General features: G+C 37.4%; 4 protein-coding genes across 10 annotated transcripts; 2 read left to right on the plus strand and 2 right to left on the minus strand.

Annotated features, from left to right (window-relative positions):
* Positions 1-1,608, minus strand: LOC140035437 (fasciclin-like arabinogalactan protein 8). The gene has a single exon (XM_072076436.1). The coding sequence runs from the start codon at positions 1,585-1,587 to the stop codon at positions 205-207; it is 1,383 nt and encodes a 460-aa protein (XP_071932537.1). The 5' UTR covers positions 1,588-1,608; the 3' UTR covers positions 1-204.
* A 3,451-nt stretch (positions 1,609-5,059) lies between these two features.
* LOC140003778 (growth-regulating factor 9-like) lies at positions 5,060-9,075 on the plus strand. Of its 7 annotated transcripts, XR_011839664.1 has the most exons (6): positions 5,208-5,467; positions 5,678-5,771; positions 5,886-6,188; positions 6,631-7,269; positions 8,126-8,584; positions 8,830-9,075. XR_011839664.1 is itself a non-coding variant. In XM_072076439.1 (5 exons), exons 2-5 carry the CDS (start codon positions 5,744-5,746, stop codon positions 8,518-8,520), a joined length of 1,365 nt encoding a protein of 454 aa, XP_071932540.1. In that variant the 5' UTR covers positions 5,060-5,197; positions 5,678-5,743; the 3' UTR covers positions 8,521-8,720. The 7 variants fall into 7 exon arrangements, 6 of the variants coding, with proteins under 6 accessions (XP_071932540.1, XP_071932543.1, XP_071932544.1 ...); XM_072076439.1 differs by lacking the exons at positions 5,208-5,467; positions 8,830-9,075 and adding an exon at positions 5,060-5,197 and having other exon boundaries at positions 8,126-8,720; XM_072076442.1 differs by lacking the exons at positions 5,208-5,467; positions 8,830-9,075 and adding an exon at positions 5,060-5,197 and having other exon boundaries at positions 5,895-6,188; positions 8,126-8,720.
* A 2,800-nt stretch (positions 9,076-11,875) lies between these two features.
* LOC113727949 (serine/threonine-protein kinase Aurora-3) lies at positions 11,876-14,742 on the minus strand. Its single transcript, XM_027252373.2, has 6 exons — positions 14,359-14,742; positions 14,014-14,256; positions 13,214-13,309; positions 12,515-12,735; positions 12,360-12,432; positions 11,876-12,254 (listed from the first exon to the last, which is right to left on the minus strand). The coding sequence occupies exons 1-6, from the start codon at positions 14,542-14,544 to the stop codon at positions 12,153-12,155; spliced, it is 921 nt and encodes a 306-aa protein (XP_027108174.2). The 5' UTR covers positions 14,545-14,742; the 3' UTR covers positions 11,876-12,152.
* A 1,061-nt stretch (positions 14,743-15,803) lies between these two features.
* On the plus strand, positions 15,804-17,827 carry LOC140004326 (F-box/LRR-repeat protein At3g58900-like). The gene is made up of 2 exons (XM_072076444.1): positions 15,804-15,910; positions 16,278-17,827. The coding sequence occupies exon 2, from the start codon at positions 16,379-16,381 to the stop codon at positions 17,414-17,416; it is 1,038 nt and encodes a 345-aa protein (XP_071932545.1). The 5' UTR covers positions 15,804-15,910; positions 16,278-16,378; the 3' UTR covers positions 17,417-17,827.
* The last annotated feature ends 1,281 nt before the right edge of the window (positions 17,828-19,108 follow it).

Consider the following 19,108-nt stretch of genomic DNA (forward strand, 5'->3'; position numbering starts at 1 on the left):
TGGAAGGTAAAAATTCACACTAAATGTCAAATTCATCGTCTCCCCGATAAATTGAGAACATAAATCAAAATGAAAATGAAAATGAAAATCCTCTCTAAAAAGCTGTCACTAATAAAAAATACATGACTCCAGCCAAAAATAAAATAAAAAGTGGAAAACCAACGGTCACAAAATAAATTAAGCAAACAAAACAAAATCACGACTTTAGGACATAAGAGTGGAAACAATTAACGAAACTGACACTGAGACTAGACCAGTAAAAAATGCTGGAACTCCGACGTATGCATCGTTTTTGTCGGCGGTGCTGTTCTGAGAGTCGGCGGTAGGAGATTTGGACGGAGAACGCTCCGGCGAAGACGTCGGCGGGGCAGGAGGGGAGAGAAGAGGCGAAGGAGCTAGAGGAGCAGGACTATGAGCCAGAGGCGCCGGGGAAGGAGAGGTCTCCGGTGCAGGTCCAGGAGCCGGAGAAGGAGACTTTCCGAAAAGCTCCGACGGGAGAAGCAAACTGTCAACGGTGAAAATGCAGACCGGAGGCGTATCAAGCACAGTGGAAGCGAGTCGCGACGAGTCCACTCCCGTGTCGAGGGTTACCGTGTCACCTGCACTCGAAACGCTCAATTCATACTTGAAAGCTCCGTTCGTCGCCAATGTCGGTAACGAACCCTTCTGAGCCTTCAATGACCCAGTGGGATCGTAGCTCCCGAGAGCATGATAAAGACACAAGGAATCCAGCTCAGCGCTAGTGAGTTTGCTCAGATCTGGCAGTTTCGCCGCCTTGAAGGCCTCGTCAGACGGCGCAAAAATCGTCAATCCTTTATCAGCCGCCGCCTGATAAGTCTTAAGAACGCCGGTCTGGACAATCAAATTAGCAAAAGTCTTGCAGCCAGCTTTTTCCAGCAAAGCAGTAATGTTGGCGTCGGAAGCAGACGGCGCTGGAGCAGTTAAAACCCCGGGGGCAATAATCGGCGCGCTGATCTCAATGACAGAAATATTGTAAGGAATCTGCTTAACGGATTTAGTATAAGTGGAGTCAAGCTTGGAGCCAGGAACAGCGGAGCCGAAGCCGACTTTTCCACCTTTGAGGTCAGTGATGTTGACGAAACCCTGATTTCCAGGGGCATTTCCGGTGGTTTGGTACAATGTGGTGGAGAGAGTGGTGCCGTTAGAGATGTCGTGGAGCTTGCCGGCGTCGTAGTAGTCGAGGACGACGTGGAGGGACAAGGCTTTTTTGACAACGGAAAGGGGGTGCTTGGCAGCGAGGGAATCCATGGCGGAGTTGGTTAAGACGAGGACAGTGATGGTCTCGCGACTGTTGATTTCGTCGGCGAGTTTTGTGTCGGTGAGGAACTTGTTGTACTCGCTGTATTCCGGAAATGCGGATAGGATTTCGGTAATGTTGTGGGCGTAGATGGATGAGAAGAAGAGAGAGAAGAGGAAGAGGCGTAGAAAAACCACCATTGCTATTGCTGAGCAGAGACACAGAGCAGTGGGAGAAGTGGGAAGTGAAAGTGAAGGGGAAAGTATCAGTGAAACGGCTAACAGAAAAGGAAGGAGATTAGGAGGAAGAAATACCACTGAAATACTCATGAGCGAGAATTAACCGAGGTTAGGTTAACTAACTAGGATCGATTTAGAGGCAATTTTAAAATTTTAGTCCTTACATTAAATATTATTCTCTTATTTAGTCTCTCGAATTTGAAAATACTATATAGACTAGTTTATATTTGAAGTCATCCTCCACCAAAAATCCCCTAAAAGAAAAAAAAATAGTGATAAATTGTGTTGTGGTTGAGTTTACATTTTGTTTAATAAATTTAAGATGAGCTGTTGAATTAATCGAAACTAAAAGTTAACTAAATGGGATGAATTTTATAGGTTAGTTATAGTTAAGTTCCTTTTATGTACTAATATTCTTTCTAATTTAGTCTTCGTTAAGAGAATATACACGCACACGCGCGCACATGGCATCATCTCATTTGATAAAATCCCAAATTCATACTTGGATTAATTCTAGTTTTAAAATCCCAAATTCTTGGTAAGCTGCTTCTATAATGTACTTACATATTTTGTGTAATTCAGTTTAAGGTTACTAATTTATTACGGTTAACTTACTATTTTAGCTGAGAAACTTACTTTCTTATTTTTATGTATTATCTTATTTAGGTGAATAGGTCCAATAAATAATCAAATGATCGATAAAAATATAATAATCTGTTATATCAAGTAAAAATTGTTTAGTTACCATAACGATAGATACTACAACATTTTCCTAAAAAAGTGATGAAGATTGGTTGGTAAGTTTAACCACGGTTAGTCTGGAAATGGAATTTTGGGATTTGGCTGGCATGTGGGGGTATCTAACAGGCTAGAATGGAAACTTGAGGATGACAACGGATCGTCTTATTTGGAGAACAGCTGGAAATATGGAGTAGTTGGCTTTTGTTTGTGCTCTTCCTCTCATCTTTTTTTGATTTAAAATGCCAGTAAAGTCCTTGTCTCTTCTTGTCTGGTTGGGCGACCTTTGGGCTTCCTGGTTTCTGTTGTTTTTTTGGCTTTGGGGTCAATACTCGGTTAAAGGAGGAAATGGAAATGGAATAATGAAATTTCGAGACCTTTTTTGTTTTGCTTAAAGAGAGTGGAAGGGCAGAAGAAAATAATAATAATAAATAAGCCCCCCCCCCCCCCCCCCGCCCCCAACGGTAACGCATTTCCATAACTTGTGTCCTAAGTTTGATGAGGACTGTTGCATGCTCTGACCAAAATGTCAAATTCATGTGTACAGTTATTTCTCTGTGCAGTTAATCACTTGTATAATCCATTAATGGCATTAGGAACCGTTTCGGGAAATTGCGGTTCATTATGAATCACAAGGCCAAATTTATAGAATTAAAGAAATTACAGCACTTGATTTGGAAATTGGAATTCCTTCTAACTGAAATTTGTGATTTGCATGCCTGATGGAAAAGAGTTATTGACATAATTTCAGAAATCTCCCTTGAGGTTTCTGGTAATTCCAGACACCTCCCCTCATGTTTTGAAAATTACGCATATCTCTCCTAGAACATAGGTTTGTGTTTCACTTTGATGATGTGAGACCAAGAAAAGTATATGAATGCCCAAAATTGCCCTCATCTAAATTTCCTTAATATGAATAATCATTAAAATTTTTTAAAAGTCAAGAATATACTTGTATACTACCAAATTTATGAGTTTTATTACTTAGCCAATATTTTGATATTTTTCATCCCTATGTTTTTTTGCATCCGTCCAATTTTCCAAACTCTTATCACTTCTTCTTCTTTTGAACAAACTCTTTGTCTTAGATGCCAAAATCTACCGTCGTAATTCTTACCTTCACATTTTGTACCTCTCTGTAGGTTTTTTTTTTCTTCCATATATTGCCTACCAAACTGTTTGCCAGAAAACTTACAATCCTTACCTTTTCTCCACTCAAATGGTTAAGCCCTCAGTTACCAAATTTCTTCTAACCTCTACTCTCAACATTTGGGTTGGTTATCCTAAATCAACCCACATTATTTCTTTGAATTGACACAATTTTATTGAAAACAAGTTTAATGTTTATTAAGAGGAATCAGGCAAAACATCAACAAAATACAAGTCTGGGGTAGTAATCTTAGTACAGTCTATCAAATTATATTCTTCCGTATTCTAGTAAGTTTTTTTATGCCCAATAATATGAATAATTGGGTTGTTGGTAAAGATGATTGCTTCCATCATCATCAAAAGTAGTAGCATATCTGAGTGATACCTTAATTAGCATATTTGAATGATAGAAGATTACAATTTAATAGCCATGGCTGAAATAGTTTGGCCATAATATATGGCCTGATAAAAAAGAATTGTTTTCTTTTTTTTTTTTTCATTTTCCTTGCTTCTGTTATCTTTTTCTTTTTTTTTTATCAATAGCTTATTTTTTGAAAAATTATAAAGGTTATTATAGTCATTGTCTATTATCAAGAGAGGTAAGTATAATATGATAAATTTCTAAGGAACTCGGTGAAATTGTCAGAAACCTCCGACCTCAAGAGAGGTTTCTGAAATTTGCTGGGATCTAACAGCGTGCAAGGACTATCTTTGCTGGGAATCTCACATGTCTTGTTTTCCATAATTTAATGTAGTAATTATTTTCAGTTTTTCACCCCATTTATTGTCAGCTCGTCCCATGAAGGCAGAAGTGCTCAATATTTTCCAAGCACAGAACCTGCCGACACCGTGGCGTGGATTGGTAAATAATTTTCTACCGATAAATAATTTTCTACAATAAACTTGCTCCTTGAGTCCTCAAGGAATGCTTTTACTAAGAACACTTTAAATTGGTGAGCTGACATTAGCCCAACTCGACGAACACAATAAAAGCCCAATTATTTCAAGAAGCTAGAAACACTGTCCGTGTTCTAAGTTTTACCTGTCTTATAAAATAGACCAATCTTCAAACTCCTGGTGTGGAAACCCAAAAGTAAAACCGGTAGCCCACGATTAGAGCTAAGGGCCCAGGTAACATCCCTGATACATACCATATAAGGACAAGAGTAGACGTTAAAGTTGGGGATAATTTCACAAACCATCCCTTAGGTTTGCCTTAATATCATTTAGCGCCCTTATAGCTTCAAAGATCTCCTTTATCCTCCCTGTTAGAACAACTTGTAAGATGTCGTGGTTAAATTAAGAGTTTGTTTCCTATTACTCCCAAACACGATCCAAAATTGTGAAAAAACATCAAATTATGCTTAAAGGTTGTAATTTTTATCACCATTATCCAAATGGCATCAAATTGTTCTTACACTTTCTATTAGGCTGAGATTTGCCATTAATATCTCGATTTATGAACCATCTACAGATAAAAATTAAAAATAATAAAGAAGGATACATTTGTTTGGATTGAGATGATTTCAGATAAAATAATTTACTTTACAAATTTTAATTATTTTTTTATTTCATATATATCATATCATAAAAAATATTACACTGATTATCTCGAATAAATCATCCAAATAAATTTCTATCCAAACAAATTGCATCTGGTGGAGCTAAGGCGTGATAAAGATTGCAGTAACATGATGAAATGCGCAATATTTTACCCGGATACCTACACAAAAGATTTGGCACTATTGGAGTTTCGTCCTCAACGCGGGCGATCCCAACGAAAAAGAAGGACAAAAGAGTCTGACATCAAGCGGTAAGGATTTGGACAACATCACAAGTGTCCTCAGGCCTCGTTCACGAAATTCTTTTGATTTCTGGTTTCGACTTTAATTCTTCTGCAAACGCTGCGACGTTAAAAGGCTGAAACTGTCAGACCCCTCTGCCCACCTGCCTGCCGAGTCTAAACTTACTTTTAATCCTCTCTCTGTCTGTATCTCTACACCCCATCTCTGTCTCTTTCATATTTCCTTTCTCTGTATCTATCGTTCTTCCTCCAAAAGATGGCCAGATGGGCCGTTTGCATGTCAGTCACAAGCCGTGATTGCATTGTCCATTGTTTCTCTTGCTTTGTTGTTGCTGTTGTTATATTTAGGCGGTTCTTTCTTGCTTTGCTGCTTCCTTATCTTATTATTATTTATCCCCCGTCTCGCCCCACTGGCCTGCCGTTTCCTGCTCAGTAAGAAATTTCTTTTTCACCTTTTTTCTTCTGGTTTTGCTTCCGTCAAATCTGCAGTTCCACAGAAGCCTTTTCTTGGACGTTGCTTTATTAGGCTTTCCTTCACAAAACCCATGTCAAGAGATGCAGCCTCAGCTTCTTTCTATCAATGGTTTGTTTTTATTTCTCTTACTTTCTCTCCAAAATGGTACAGTGTCATTTTTTTAAGGGGTTTCTTGATTTTTATTTGCTTTTGATGCTTTTTTTTTTTTCCAAAAAAAAAAAGATGATGTAGGTAAAGGAGTTGTTGGTAGGGATGGAACTCGAAAGAAGCGAGAAGGGTCTCCATTGAGCAATCTTGAGCTTGGAATTGGCGATTCTAGAGGGCTGAGAGGCGTGGTTAAGGAGGAAAAGGATCAGCTTGTGTTCACAGCTGAGCAACTTCAACAGCTGCAGCTTCAAGTTGTCATTTTTAGGTACATACTTGCTGGACTACCTGTGCCTATCGATCTTGTTCTTCCTGTTTGGCGGAGTCTTGCTGCCTCCCTGGGCTCTTCCAAGAGTGGAATCTACGACCAACTCCCTAGTTGTAAGTAATTTCCTTGATTTTTCTTTCTTAAATTCTCTGTTATTCTTTTGTAGTACATCTTTGGCTAGATGAGGAAGACTCGGTTATGTTTTGGCTAGCCTCTTTCATCCTCCTCACCCCTTGACAAAGAATGAACTAGGATGAAAATTTCGCAGTGGATGTAGCATAGTTGGCTTTTCAGATGAATTATAATGAACTGTATAGTTTTATGAGATGACCATACAATGAAATTGCATTGGTAGCAACTTTTGAAAGCAGTATTGTCTTTGCATTCAGATTATAATGGGTGCTTGTCTAGCTGGAGCTATATTCTCTTCAAAATACTCATGTTTTATGATTCTGATTATTTATCTGTTAGATTCAAAGTTAATTTTTTCGTGATTGCATTCTTCACCTGTGTAAATATATTTCGATTTATATTGTTTTATATTTTTGGGTTTAGTCTTAGGATTCACTCCTAGAGATTTTGATTACCGGAGCATGATGGATGCTGAACCTGGGAGGTGCCGAAGAACTGATGGCAAGAAATGGAGGTGTTACAGAGACGTGGTTCCTAATCAAAAGTACTGTGAAAGGCACATGCATAGAGGCTGCCAGCGTTCAAGAAAGCATGTGGAAACTTCTGAAGATGACACGAAAGCTAATTCCTCAGCAATCAACTCTGATATCTTTGCATCATCTATGAAAACTTCAAATGCTACCACTACTGATAGCAGGACGCCTGCTATGCTCTCTACTAGCCTTAATCTTACAGTACCCTGTCCCAGCATTAGCAAAAGTGTCCCTGAAACACTTAAAAGTAGCTCTGCACCCTATACTGGAAATGGGAATTTGGAAAGCAAAGGTGACAATGTTATGACAGTCAACAATGGCACCAGTACCAGTTCTTTAATCCGAGTTCTAGCTGACAAAAATAACACAAAATATGTAAGTAACTGCACTGATGGCATAGGTTTCGAATGTTCCAACATTAGTACCAACAAAATTGATCAGAGCAGTGGAGGAAACAAGAAATCTGGCGATGCTTCTGTTGTTCCTGGGTTTGGTTTGTCTCCAAAGAGTGTTCTCCAATGTAGCACAGGTAAAAACAATAATTCCTTTTTGTATCGTGTTTTATTGATAACAAATGCATTTTTTAAAAAATATTTGTTGAGCTTTAGGATTCATTTGGTCAAGAAGTGGACTATGCCAATGCGTTTGAATCGAGCTGTAAGAGTTGTTTCCCATTATTCTTTTCACATAATGAGGTGGCAATTAAGTATTGTATCACTTTGTGAGTCAATATTATTTTCTCTGCTTTGTCCTTGTAATACCAAAATTTGAAAAAAAAAAGAAAAGAAAACTATGCAAACCAAAAATGAGGATAAAAATGATTTGCCTTTCCTGCCTGTAATTGCTGGTTCTTTTGGTTGCTTGGATGGCGTATATATGCAGTTTGATGGCTGTTTAGTTAACTGGATATTGGAGCTTGAGTCACAGAAAACGCTACTCGTTAGACCACCATTTACCATTTTATGGAGGTTTCTTTGCCAGTGGCTAGCTCTCCATCTTACCACGCGGATAATGCAAATTTGATCTTTATATTTGTTTGCGAATCTGGGTATGATAATGCACTTGCTTTGAAAATGAAATTGAAAAGCTGAAGTACATGTTGAAGGACAATATCTCTTCATCTCGTTTTTGTATTAACTTTGTTGACATTTGTTCTTATGTATGCAACTTTAAGCCTTGCTAATTAACAAATAACATTAGATATAGTATACCATCTCATGGTAATGTTCTCAATAATTTTCAAAGGGGCAGTACTCTTTCTTGGCTACTGGATAATGGATTATGGATTTTGATCGTTGCAAAAGTGTTTGATATCTTACATCAAGACGATATGTGTTCTGATCTATTGCTTGACATGAGATGAGGCCTGTCTTATTTCTATACAGCTAGCAACTGCAATCAATTGAACTTTGACTGTAAGACAGAAGTGGAAGTGGAACCACTGAGATGCCGCAGAACAGATGGTAAAAAATGGCGATGCAGCAGGGATGTGGTACCTGATAAGAAGTATTGTGAGAGGCACCTACACAGGGGTGTAAAAAAGGCAGTTGCAGGTTCTAAACTGATAATTGGTGCTCCTGCTGCTCCTCCGTCTCATAACATTCAAACTCGCGGGACAGCCACAAAAGTTGAGAAGCTGAACACCAATCTCTCCATCTCAATTGCAGCAAATCCCCAGCATACGTCTGATGCCGATTCTAGCAGCTTCAGCAACAGTGATGCCACAACTGTGTCAGATGAAAATGTCACCAGTTCTCACATTCTAACTTTATCTCCATGATTTCTTTGCCAAACTCCGATTCTGAAGCCCTGTTCTCATTTGGAGCACCAGCTAGCTACTATATGTAAGAAGAATCAGGATCATGTTTGTTCATGTCTTTTTTTGATAGTGGAATGTGTAATTGCTCTGTGACTGCGTTGTGGTCTATGAATTTGTCTTCTATCCTGTATGCTAGACGAAGTATTTGCATCTCTCTTTCATCTGAGTTTTACATGATCAAGGTGCTATAATAATTATCTTTAACAAGTAGAGTAGTACTGTGTTTATACATTCATAGGCATATGTGAAGATTTATAAGTAGGTCAACAGGTTAACAGCAGCAGAGGCATCTGCACAATCATTGGCTTTCCAGCGGTGGGTATTTGGCCATGCGGGACTCAAATTTTCCATTTCATCGTTCATGCTGGTGCTGGGGATGCAAAACTCTTTGCCCGGAATGGCTAGTGGACAAAGCTTATGAATGTTCCCAGACAAGTATTTAGGGAATTAAAGTTACTTTTTTTTTTTCTGTATTTCCTTCAAGCTGCCTTTCTTAATGCATTTAATTCTTGAAAATTTTTCTGTTTTCTGTGTCAAAGAAGGTTGTGAATGGGCTAAATTGAAAAGTTGAAACATTAAAGACATTTTTCCCTTATTCCGCTTGTTGAATCGCGTTAAGCAAATTAAGAATCACCATCTTTTTCCGAACAATCCTTTTTGAATCGCGTTAAGGATCTTCTACTCACGAGGTCTCTCACTTTACAATTCAACCCTTCCTCTGCTCCATTGCATTACCTTTTTTGTTTTAAAAGCAAAGATACTAAAAAATTTATTTCTGAAATTGCATTACTTGTACTAAAGACAAAATAAGTGGAAGGACAAAAAAAAAAAAAAAAAAAAATGTACAGCGTTTTCTAAAGTAACTGGAAACCAAGTAGAAATCTTTTAAAAACACCAAGGGGAAAAAAAGGAAAAATCTTTTAAAACATCATTCACAGTTTATAAACTAATTTTTTTCGTCCCTTATTTTTCAAAGTGTAATTTTACGTCATTTATAAATCTACATTTGATCAAATTTGATCTTTACCTAGGTTTTCGACTAGTTTTTTATTGAAATTTATCACGTGTCTTGTATGAAATCATTTTTTATGAGCAAAATTGTCAAATAAAAATTTATATAATCCGATCTATAGTCCTTTACATTTCATAAAATGAATTATTTCGTTTCTCACATTTCACAAAATGAATTTTTTCATCTCTCACATTTTACAAAATAAAAATTTTCATCTCTCATTTATCACGTGTACGAATAAATTTTTTTTAATTTGTGTATATATCCATTTGATTTTACCTGAACAGTACAAATAGCATGTAATATATCTTTATTTGATTTCACCTAAACAGACTAATTATAATTGTACACATGCTATTTAATAGATATATATATATTTATTTGATTTTATCATGTGAATCTATTCAATATTTGTAACGTTTTCTCTTTTGGTAATAATTCATTTATTGTCTTGTGTAATATGGCTATCTAATTAATCGGTTCTAATTCGAATTCTATAGTCATACTAACAAATTGTAGTTTAAATTTGAAATTTTTGCTTGTCATCTTTAAAACCAACAGTTGAATTTTTTGTCTTGTGATTGTTTTAAAATTTGAAAATGTCAATCACTCACTTCTTTTGTCATATTTTTCCTTTATTTATTTTTCTGTCTAAATTTAATTCGATATAAATGCTTGATAATGTTTAGGATTAAATGTCTTCTTTGTTTCAATTTTCGAGTAAAAGGAAATGAATATGAGTGAAAACTAACAATTTTTGAAAACCCCTGCTGTATATATCTATTTAATTTCACATAAACAGTACGTTCAGGCGAAATCAAATAGAGATATATTATATGCTATTCGTATTGTTCAGGCAAAATTAAATAGATATATATATATATATATATATATATATATATATATGAATTTAAAAAAAAAATTATTCGTACACATGATCAACGAGGGATGAAAAATTTATTATATAAAATGTGAAGGATGAAAAAATTTATTTTGTGAAATGTGAGGAATGAAACAATTCATTTTGTGAAATATAAAAGACTATGGATTGTATTATATAAATTTTGATTTGACAATTTTATTCTTAAACATGATCATGTGCAAGACACATGGCAGATTTTAATAAAAAACTAGTCGAAAATCTAGATAGGCACTAAATTTGACTAATGTGAGTTTATAAGGGACGTAAAAATATATTTTTAAAAGTAAAGGACAAAAAAAATTATTTTGTAAAATATGAAGGACGTTTTGAACAATTTTTTTTTTAAAAAAAAAAATCCAAAAACCGATAGGGCTTCAATTGACCTCTAGTAATAAAAACGAGAAAAAAGAAAATATAAGGCAATATGAACTCGTCCATTAAATTTCGCCGGGGTGTGAAGGTTTGTTTGGACAGCTGATTATTTTTTCAAATATATTTACTTATATCATCATTACAATTTTTAATACATCTTTTTATCTTTTTAATTATTTTTTTATCTCATCACAAAAAGTGCTACAGCAGAAATATCTCAAATAACTTACGATCCAAACAAAATGATGCCATATTCTTGGATTGCAGATTTCTTGTTCAAGACATCAAATGCAACATCTGCACGTCCAATTATCCAGTTTCTAATTCTCGCCAATTTCAACCCTTTCGATCAATCTCCATTCTCGACACTACAATTAACTTCAGCGTTGGGAATTTTTTTTTTTTGTTATGCCTTAAATTCTAAAATCATAGCCTGATTGGTTGCTGATCATGAGTTTCACTTACATCAGATCAAAGCGTTACCTGTACAACAAGCCCACGGTTACATCAGATCATGAGTTTTGAACGAATAGTTTTGGTATTAGAAACTAACCTTTAATGTAGAGAGAGAGAGAGAGAGAGAGTAATTCAGATAGATTTGCACTTTGGCTTTTCATATTATCACACTGACCAGTCACTTGACTCTATTAATGAACCTGTTGAAAGGTCTTGGGAAACAGGTAATATTCCAGAGCAATTTCATATCCAAAGCCAATATCTTAAGCTCTGAGAAAGAGAAGGGACCCTGGCTGAATGTGTTAATCAGTAGATCTTCACAAAGATCACAGCTGATGTCAGATGCTTAATTGCAGATTTGAGTCATACACATTATTTTTATTTTAACTAATCCTTCTCAAAAAGCCACTTCACTTTTATTTGACAGATTCTGCAAGGTGCGAAGGAGCTGTGGAATATACACAAACTGTTTCAGATAGCTATTGTTTCATAATTTTCTTTGGCTGAACAAGCTCTCTATTGACCAAGATCCAAATGTTACACCATGAAACTCATAAAACTAATTAATCGGTGCTTTGACGGTGAGATTCATTTGCATGTTAGCAAGAAGTCAAGCACTAAACTTGTAGTAATTTACAACTTAATGCTATGTATAGTGCTCGAATGAAGAGAAAACGAAATAAAGTTTTTCTTCTTCTGAGATTACAAATGCAAGTCAGCACCAGTCAACTTATAGGAGAGAGACCAGCAGAATATGCGTTCTAAAGACAACTTCACTACTTTAACTAGAAGTAATCTCCAACTCAGAGATTGGAGTAGAATGGGACTAAGCTAATTTGTGCAGGCAACTGTGTTTTCAGCATTCTTAACTACCCATGGGTGCTCCAAAATCTCCTTAAGGGACAGCCTTTTTGTTGAGTCCTTTACCAGAAGCTGAACAAATGCAAGGTAACAGAATTATAACAGAAAATGATGTTTCACTCCCTCAAATCTGATCATCTTTATGAGGTACAGAAAGAGATTATACAGCAAACTTACCCGACTGATGAGATTTTTGGCTTCTGCAGACACAGTAGGAGTGGAAGGGAAGCTGAGGTCGACCTTCATTATCCTGTAGAGGTTAATTCAATTTCATTATCTGTAGATGACAAATTTGATTATAGGAATACGTGACTAACTGTGTTCTCCTTCACCTTCTGAATGTATCCCTCTGGCTCTCTGCCTCAAATGGAGGAACGCCATACAAAAGCTCATAGCACAGGACACCCAATGTCCAGTTGTCAACAGCATAGTCATGAGCTTGGTTGTCCACCATTTCTGGTGCTAAATAGTCCAAAGTTCCACACATGGTCATTCTTTTGCTTTCTGACTTTAATTGTACGGACCATCCAAAATCTGCAATCTTCAAGTGGCCCTGCAAATGTATACGCTTTTCAAATCAATAATTCATCATACGGTTGTATTGAAACATTTGACAGTTCAAAATCTTCATCCACATCTAAAGAAAATCTCAAAGCTGCTTCTCTCCTAATACTAAAATACTTAAATGCACAGCATATGCCACTACTTTCCATGATAATATCTCCCAGTAATTTTTCCACTCTGGGATGATGATTTCGTGCAGTGGATAGCTGGAATATCCCTTATCCCAATCTGTAGGGTTCGAAATTAATTTTTATTGCTGACCCCAGTAAAATGCCAAAGTGTGAATCAAGCTCACTATATTTACAACAGGTGTAAATGGATAGACGAGTTTCCAATGAAAGTGTTCAAAGTTTCAAATCTATGTCAGTTCACAATTGCCCAAATGTCAAATTTTTCCAAGGGTTCAAAGTAAAGACAAATGATGCATAAGCTGATAAGGCTGAGATTTTCGATTTCAGGGGCATTACCTCATGATCAAGTAGCAAGTTTTCTGGTTTGATGTCCCTGTGAATCACATGCTTCTCATGGCAATATGCCAATGCTCGCGTGAGACTTGCAATGTACTAATTCACATTGAACAAAAAGAAAATGATCAAACATCAAGAGTGAGAGCCCACTACAGGAATATAGTCAATAAAGATTTTGGGAAAGTAGAATTTATTTCAAAAGCGCTCAGAATACCAACCCGGGGGCCTAAAACAAGGCCACAATGAGAATCCAGCTAAACAAAATACAAAACAGAATATCAAGCAAAATAAGGAAACGCAAAAATGAACAACACAAACGACAACGTATACTGTTAAACAGAACTGGCATAAAGCAGAGCTAGAAGATTTCTGTGAACTAATGCAGAGTGAATATAGCCTCATCAAAGCCTAATCTACTACTACCTCAACTCAGCTATAACTGTAGGCTATAGTATCTTCTAAATTTCCACTTGTTTCCCCGCCATACTTCCGTTTGTAAATCTACCTCCTATCCTGTTGATTCCAGATATAGTAACCTTTGGTAACGTGTCCACATCCCAGATACTGAATTTCCTATTCGGTTTTTACATCCTGATTAAACCACACATTTTACACCTTACACCAATGAAATGATGCAAATATACCAACAAAAATTAGAGGAGCAAAGAAATGTGCTAGCATTAAGTAAAGCAGTCGAAATCAAATATAGCCCAGTGATCCCACCCCAACTCTTGTAACCCGCCAAAAAAAATAAAAAAGAAATAAGGGGTTATGTAAAATCCAGAAAGGTTAGAACATACATAGGCGGCTTGTGGTTCGGAGAAGTGGCCGGACTTGCGGAGCTGGCGGTAAAGCTCGCCGCCGTGGGCGTACTCCAAAATCAAGACAACGCGGAGGTCGTCGTGGAACCAGCCGTGAAGCCTAAGAATATTGGGGTGGTGAAGACTAGACTGAATCTCCATCTCTCTCCTCAATTGCCTGTGCAGCCCATGTTTCCCTATTTGCTCCTTGAATATCACCTTCAACGCCACTATATACTTGCTCTACCCCCACACCAACAATTCAAAAATAAATAAATTAAACAATTTTATATCTATAAAATTCACTTGACTTAATTCTGCAGAAATGGCTTCAATTTTCTCTACCTGGACTTCGCGGGCTAGGTAGACGCGGCCGAATTTGCCACGGCCGATGGGTTTTCCGATTTCGAAATCGTTGAGGGACCAATTCAGTTTTGAGGTGGTGGGTGTGGTGGTGGAAATGGGTGGTGGTTGGGGTTTTCTAGGGGGCTTCTGAGATTGGATTTGAGTTTGAGATGATGATGACGTCATTTGCCGGAGCGGTTAAGGATGATCCGATGGAAGTTGTGATGAATTCACCGCCCGCTAGCCGGCCTGCCGGCCTGAAGAAAATTTGAGCTTTCAAAAATCTAGTTGGGAGTCACTTCCCAGTGTAGAATTAACGGTCTTGTTTTCAAATGCACAGGGACAGAATAAACCCGTCGGGTCGGATGATACGTTTTAAGAGAGATCTGGACCCTTCAATTCAAAGTAATATCACAATAGTTCATTGGTTCCCCTTCAAAACTCAATGAAGTAAACACTAGGGGTGGGCAAAATTATCCATTAGCCCGAAAATCTGCCGTATCCGATCCGATTCAATCTGAAAATTAGGATACCTGAATTGTATTATTTGATCGGATCAAAAAATGGTCGGGTACCCGCTAAGATGCGGGGCAGATTAGGGTCATATAATTAAAAACTTGCGGGTACCCGACCCGCCCCACACATATATATTTTTTTAATTTTTATACATATACTATAAAATAATAATTTAGAACTAAATAAGTAATTTCATTGAACAAATTGGATTACAAATATGAGAGACTATAGTTTATTTACAAGATTTATTTGTAGAGGTCATAATCTTATGTTTTATAGAAAAGAATTTAATTAATGTGGAACATATATTTTAAAAAATATGCTACTTATTTCAAACTTTTATTGATTTTGAATTCTTTTAATTTTTTTCTTTTATCTTATATTTTCTTGGTGGAAAACTTTTTTTGAGAAAAATCTTTATTAAATCTTAGATGAATATGTAAAATATAAAAATAAATTAGTATAAATTTTTTTTAAAAAAAAATTAAATGATAAATGGAGCGGGGTGGGTACCTGCTCATCCGACCCTATCTTAGTGGGTACCCTATAACGGGTACTCGTTAATATGTGGGACAGGTAAGTGTCAGAAAATGATTGACCCGCACCGTGCGGGTCGGATCAGCCAAATGGTGAATGTGGTGGGTCAGCCAATTATGTGGTGGGTATAAATTGATTTAATAATGGGATAAATTATATAAAAAATAATTTTAGGGAGTAAATTGATAATAATGTTATAGTTTATGGGGATAAAGCGATAATATGTTAGAGGGGCTAAATATATCTTTTTACTTTAATTAACAAATTACATTAAATTTGACTGCTAATTTTGGAAATAAAGCGACTGAAAGATAATATTGAAGGGGAAATTGACAGTGATACTGAATGTTAAAAGAGTAATGTAACAATAATCCCAAAACAAAAATCCTTTTAAAACGTTGAGGATGGGAAGAGCCCTCGAATCCAAATCAGAGTCAGCCAGGGACACGACAGGAAATCTCGATTTGTTCTGTTTCAACCATGTGCACGCCCTATCCTGGTAAGTATCGGACTTTGCCTCCTCTTCGAATCCAAATCAGAGTCAGCCTGGGACACGATAGGAAATATCGATTTGTTCTGTTTCAACCATGTGCACGCCCTATCCTGGGAAGTATCCGACTTTACCTCCTCCTTTACTAAGTAGTATCCGACTTTACCTCCTCCTTTACTAAGTATATATTATATGAGTTAAATTTAATACAGATCTTTCATCGGCGAAGAGTAAGAGTGATGTTAGTGTTGTTGTAGCTTTCGTTCCTAGGGATTTTTTATGATTCTTGCTATTGATCTTCTTCGGGAATAATTCATCGCTTTTGCCCTTTGACATCTGATAGCATCACTTGAGAGACTTTATTTCTTATATCTAGATCTAGCTGAATAAGTTAAAAGCATCAAATTTGGAGGGAGGGAGGGAGGGTCTCTGTAGCAAGGTCAAAAAAGAGGCGAGGCCTAATAAAAGACGGATTGGATGGGTTGCATAACTCAAATACCGGTTGACATTCTGATAGACATCGTATCCCGTCTGTCCCTGAAGGAAGCAGCAAAAACGAGGGCTGTTTCGCGTCGGTGGAAGAACCTGTTCAAGTTTTATTCCGGTTGTTTGGACTTCGATGCTCTGGACACCATAGCGCTTATTTATATGGGTAAAAAAAGAGATCGTGTTGAATCGCCCAAATATATAGATTGGGTAAACCAAGTGTTGGCTTCCCATCAAGCTCAAACGGTTGAAGAATTTAGGGTGTCTTTTGACTTGGACAATACCTACGCTGGAATTCTTGATTCATGGACTTGCTTTGCAGCAGCCAAGAGAGTTCATAGGCTTGAGTTGGACTTATCACCCTTTCACAGTCGTAAAACGAGTTTAGATGAGATATACTACTGTTTCCCTACGGACTTGGAATGGAAGGCACTGACTTCCCTTGTGCTGAATTCCGTCAATGTTGTTGAAGAACAGCTCCTGTGTCTTTTGTCTGATTGTCCAGTCCTGGAGAAGTTGTCCGTTAGTCGTGCACCATCCTTGTATAATTTGAGGCTTCGATCGCCTAACAATAAATTGAAGCACTTGGGATTAAGATCTTGTCTTGGTTTGGAAGCTATCGAGGTTGTTTCAGCCTTGAACCTTTTTTCTTTTGAGTATCAAGGATGCAGGATAAACATGCTCTTCAAAGACGTTCCTCAACTCTCTTCAGTTTCTCTCAAATGGGCACCTAACGTCAGCTGTGATCTTTGTGAAGATCTACTGATTACCAAATTCAGCCAGGTTCCCTTCTCCATCTCACAGCTTAAGACATTGGCTTTGGATCTGAAATTACTGGTTGCTATGGAATTTTACCTGTTTCCCAAGACCTTTTCGCAGTTTAGCAATCTTCAACAACTGGAATTGCAATTTTTTGCACTATACGACAGAGCATCCTTTTTCTCTGTTCATTTATTCACGCATCTCCGAGTTTGCATAAACTGGTGCTCAAGTACACTGTCTGCTGGGAGTCAACGGAGCTGTCAATGAATCGAGAGTTTTGGGACGATATGCTCAAATTTGGGGATACAACACGGCAATGGGTTGAAGGACAGAAGTACAGCTGCCTGAAAGAGGTGGAATTTTTGGGTTGGATTGGGTTGAAGAGTGATGTTAGAGTTTGTCATGCACTTGATAGAGGCTGCAGGTCCTTCCCTGGAGAGCTTAACTCTGGACACTCGAGATCCGAGTCGGGTTGGGAGATGGAAGGAATTACCGCTGCCTCGGCTTGAACAAATGGCCAAGAAGGTGAAGTATAATCTGCCTGGGCATCCATGTGAAATTGCCACCAAGGAGGCCGCTCGGAATGGTGCCAGAATCGTGGAAACTAAATTATCTCCCCGGACAAAATTGGTGCTCTTGTAAGTTCTGATGCGCGCTATAAGTGGTATTATATGAAAATTTTTTGGGAGGTTGCTACTTATTCGTGTAATTAAATTAGATGGAGCTAGCTGTGCTACACACAGCCCGTGTCCCCCCCCCCCCCCCCCCCCCCCCCCCCCCCTCAAATCACTCATATTTTTTATCTTCTGCGATAGAATTACACTTTCAAGATTCAAGTTATTTTACATATACGTCATTTCCGTAGATGCTATGTGGCTGGGGTTTTCCGGCATAGCTGTTGCTCTGTCAAAATCTTGAGAGAAACCTTCAAGAGAATCTCATTGATGCACATTACTGTCCTTCTGTAGTAACCTAATGCTATTTACTTTTTTTTTCTTTCGACAAACGATATTAGCTTTTATAAATATTAACACTTGATACTACAAGAATTACTTACGAAAGGGGCAACAGCTCTTTCGTCTAATCTATTGGCTTCTATCAGCCAACATGGTGAATGTGGTGGGTCTCTGATCCGTGCCCACCCCTAGTAAACACGTTACTAGTCCAGTACTTCTTTTTTTTTTTTTTTTTTTTTTTAAAATATTAAGAGATTTGTATTGATTGAACAACAGTTTACGTTGGTGAGCAAATGCTCGATCAAAATTATATAAGATTGTTTAGTGACATATAGAATTTATGTCTAAAGAATAATTACTAATTTTATGGCTAATTACTAGTAGTACAATACTTCTTTTGTTTATTTTTTTTTTGAAACATTAAGAGATTTGTATTGATTGCACAACAGTTTACATTGGTGAGCAAATGCTCGATCAAAACTATATAAGGGTGTTCAGTGACACTATAATTTATGTCTAAAGCATAATTATATTTCTATCTTCTCTAACTAAACAGAAAGACGACATTTGAAACAACACTTTCAAACTTTTGATGTCTCCCACCACTCGTAGCCAACCTACTGTGCTAGTTCCAAAAGTTCCTTGTTTCTGGATTTGAATGTTAATTTTCCTCCACTGCTGCTTTGCACATTGCCAGTTTGGCAGCAACCGCATCATCTACGCTCTTGCATCCAGAAGTCCTTTCTTTCAATGCCTAGCAATTTTTCCATTGTTGTAACTCCTATCCCCATGAAGAGAGAAGAGAGGGAGGGGGCAGAGGGGGGGGGGTATCTTTGCTGACCTTGAGTTGCAATCCTTAATATTATGGTTCCTTCTGGGTCCGGTTCCTACCGGTGCCATTCCTGAGGTAATGCTGTTTCAGTTGTGCTCAATCTATTTCTTTTAGTCATTGCTTCCTCTTGTTCCAGCCATTCTCTTTGAGCTTTTCGGATGATTCTTAATG

This window comes from Coffea arabica, chromosome 2c (genome assembly GCF_036785885.1).
Source record: "Coffea arabica cultivar ET-39 chromosome 2c, Coffea Arabica ET-39 HiFi, whole genome shotgun sequence".
In the NCBI taxonomy this organism is placed as follows: Eukaryota; Viridiplantae; Streptophyta; class Magnoliopsida; order Gentianales; family Rubiaceae; genus Coffea; species Coffea arabica.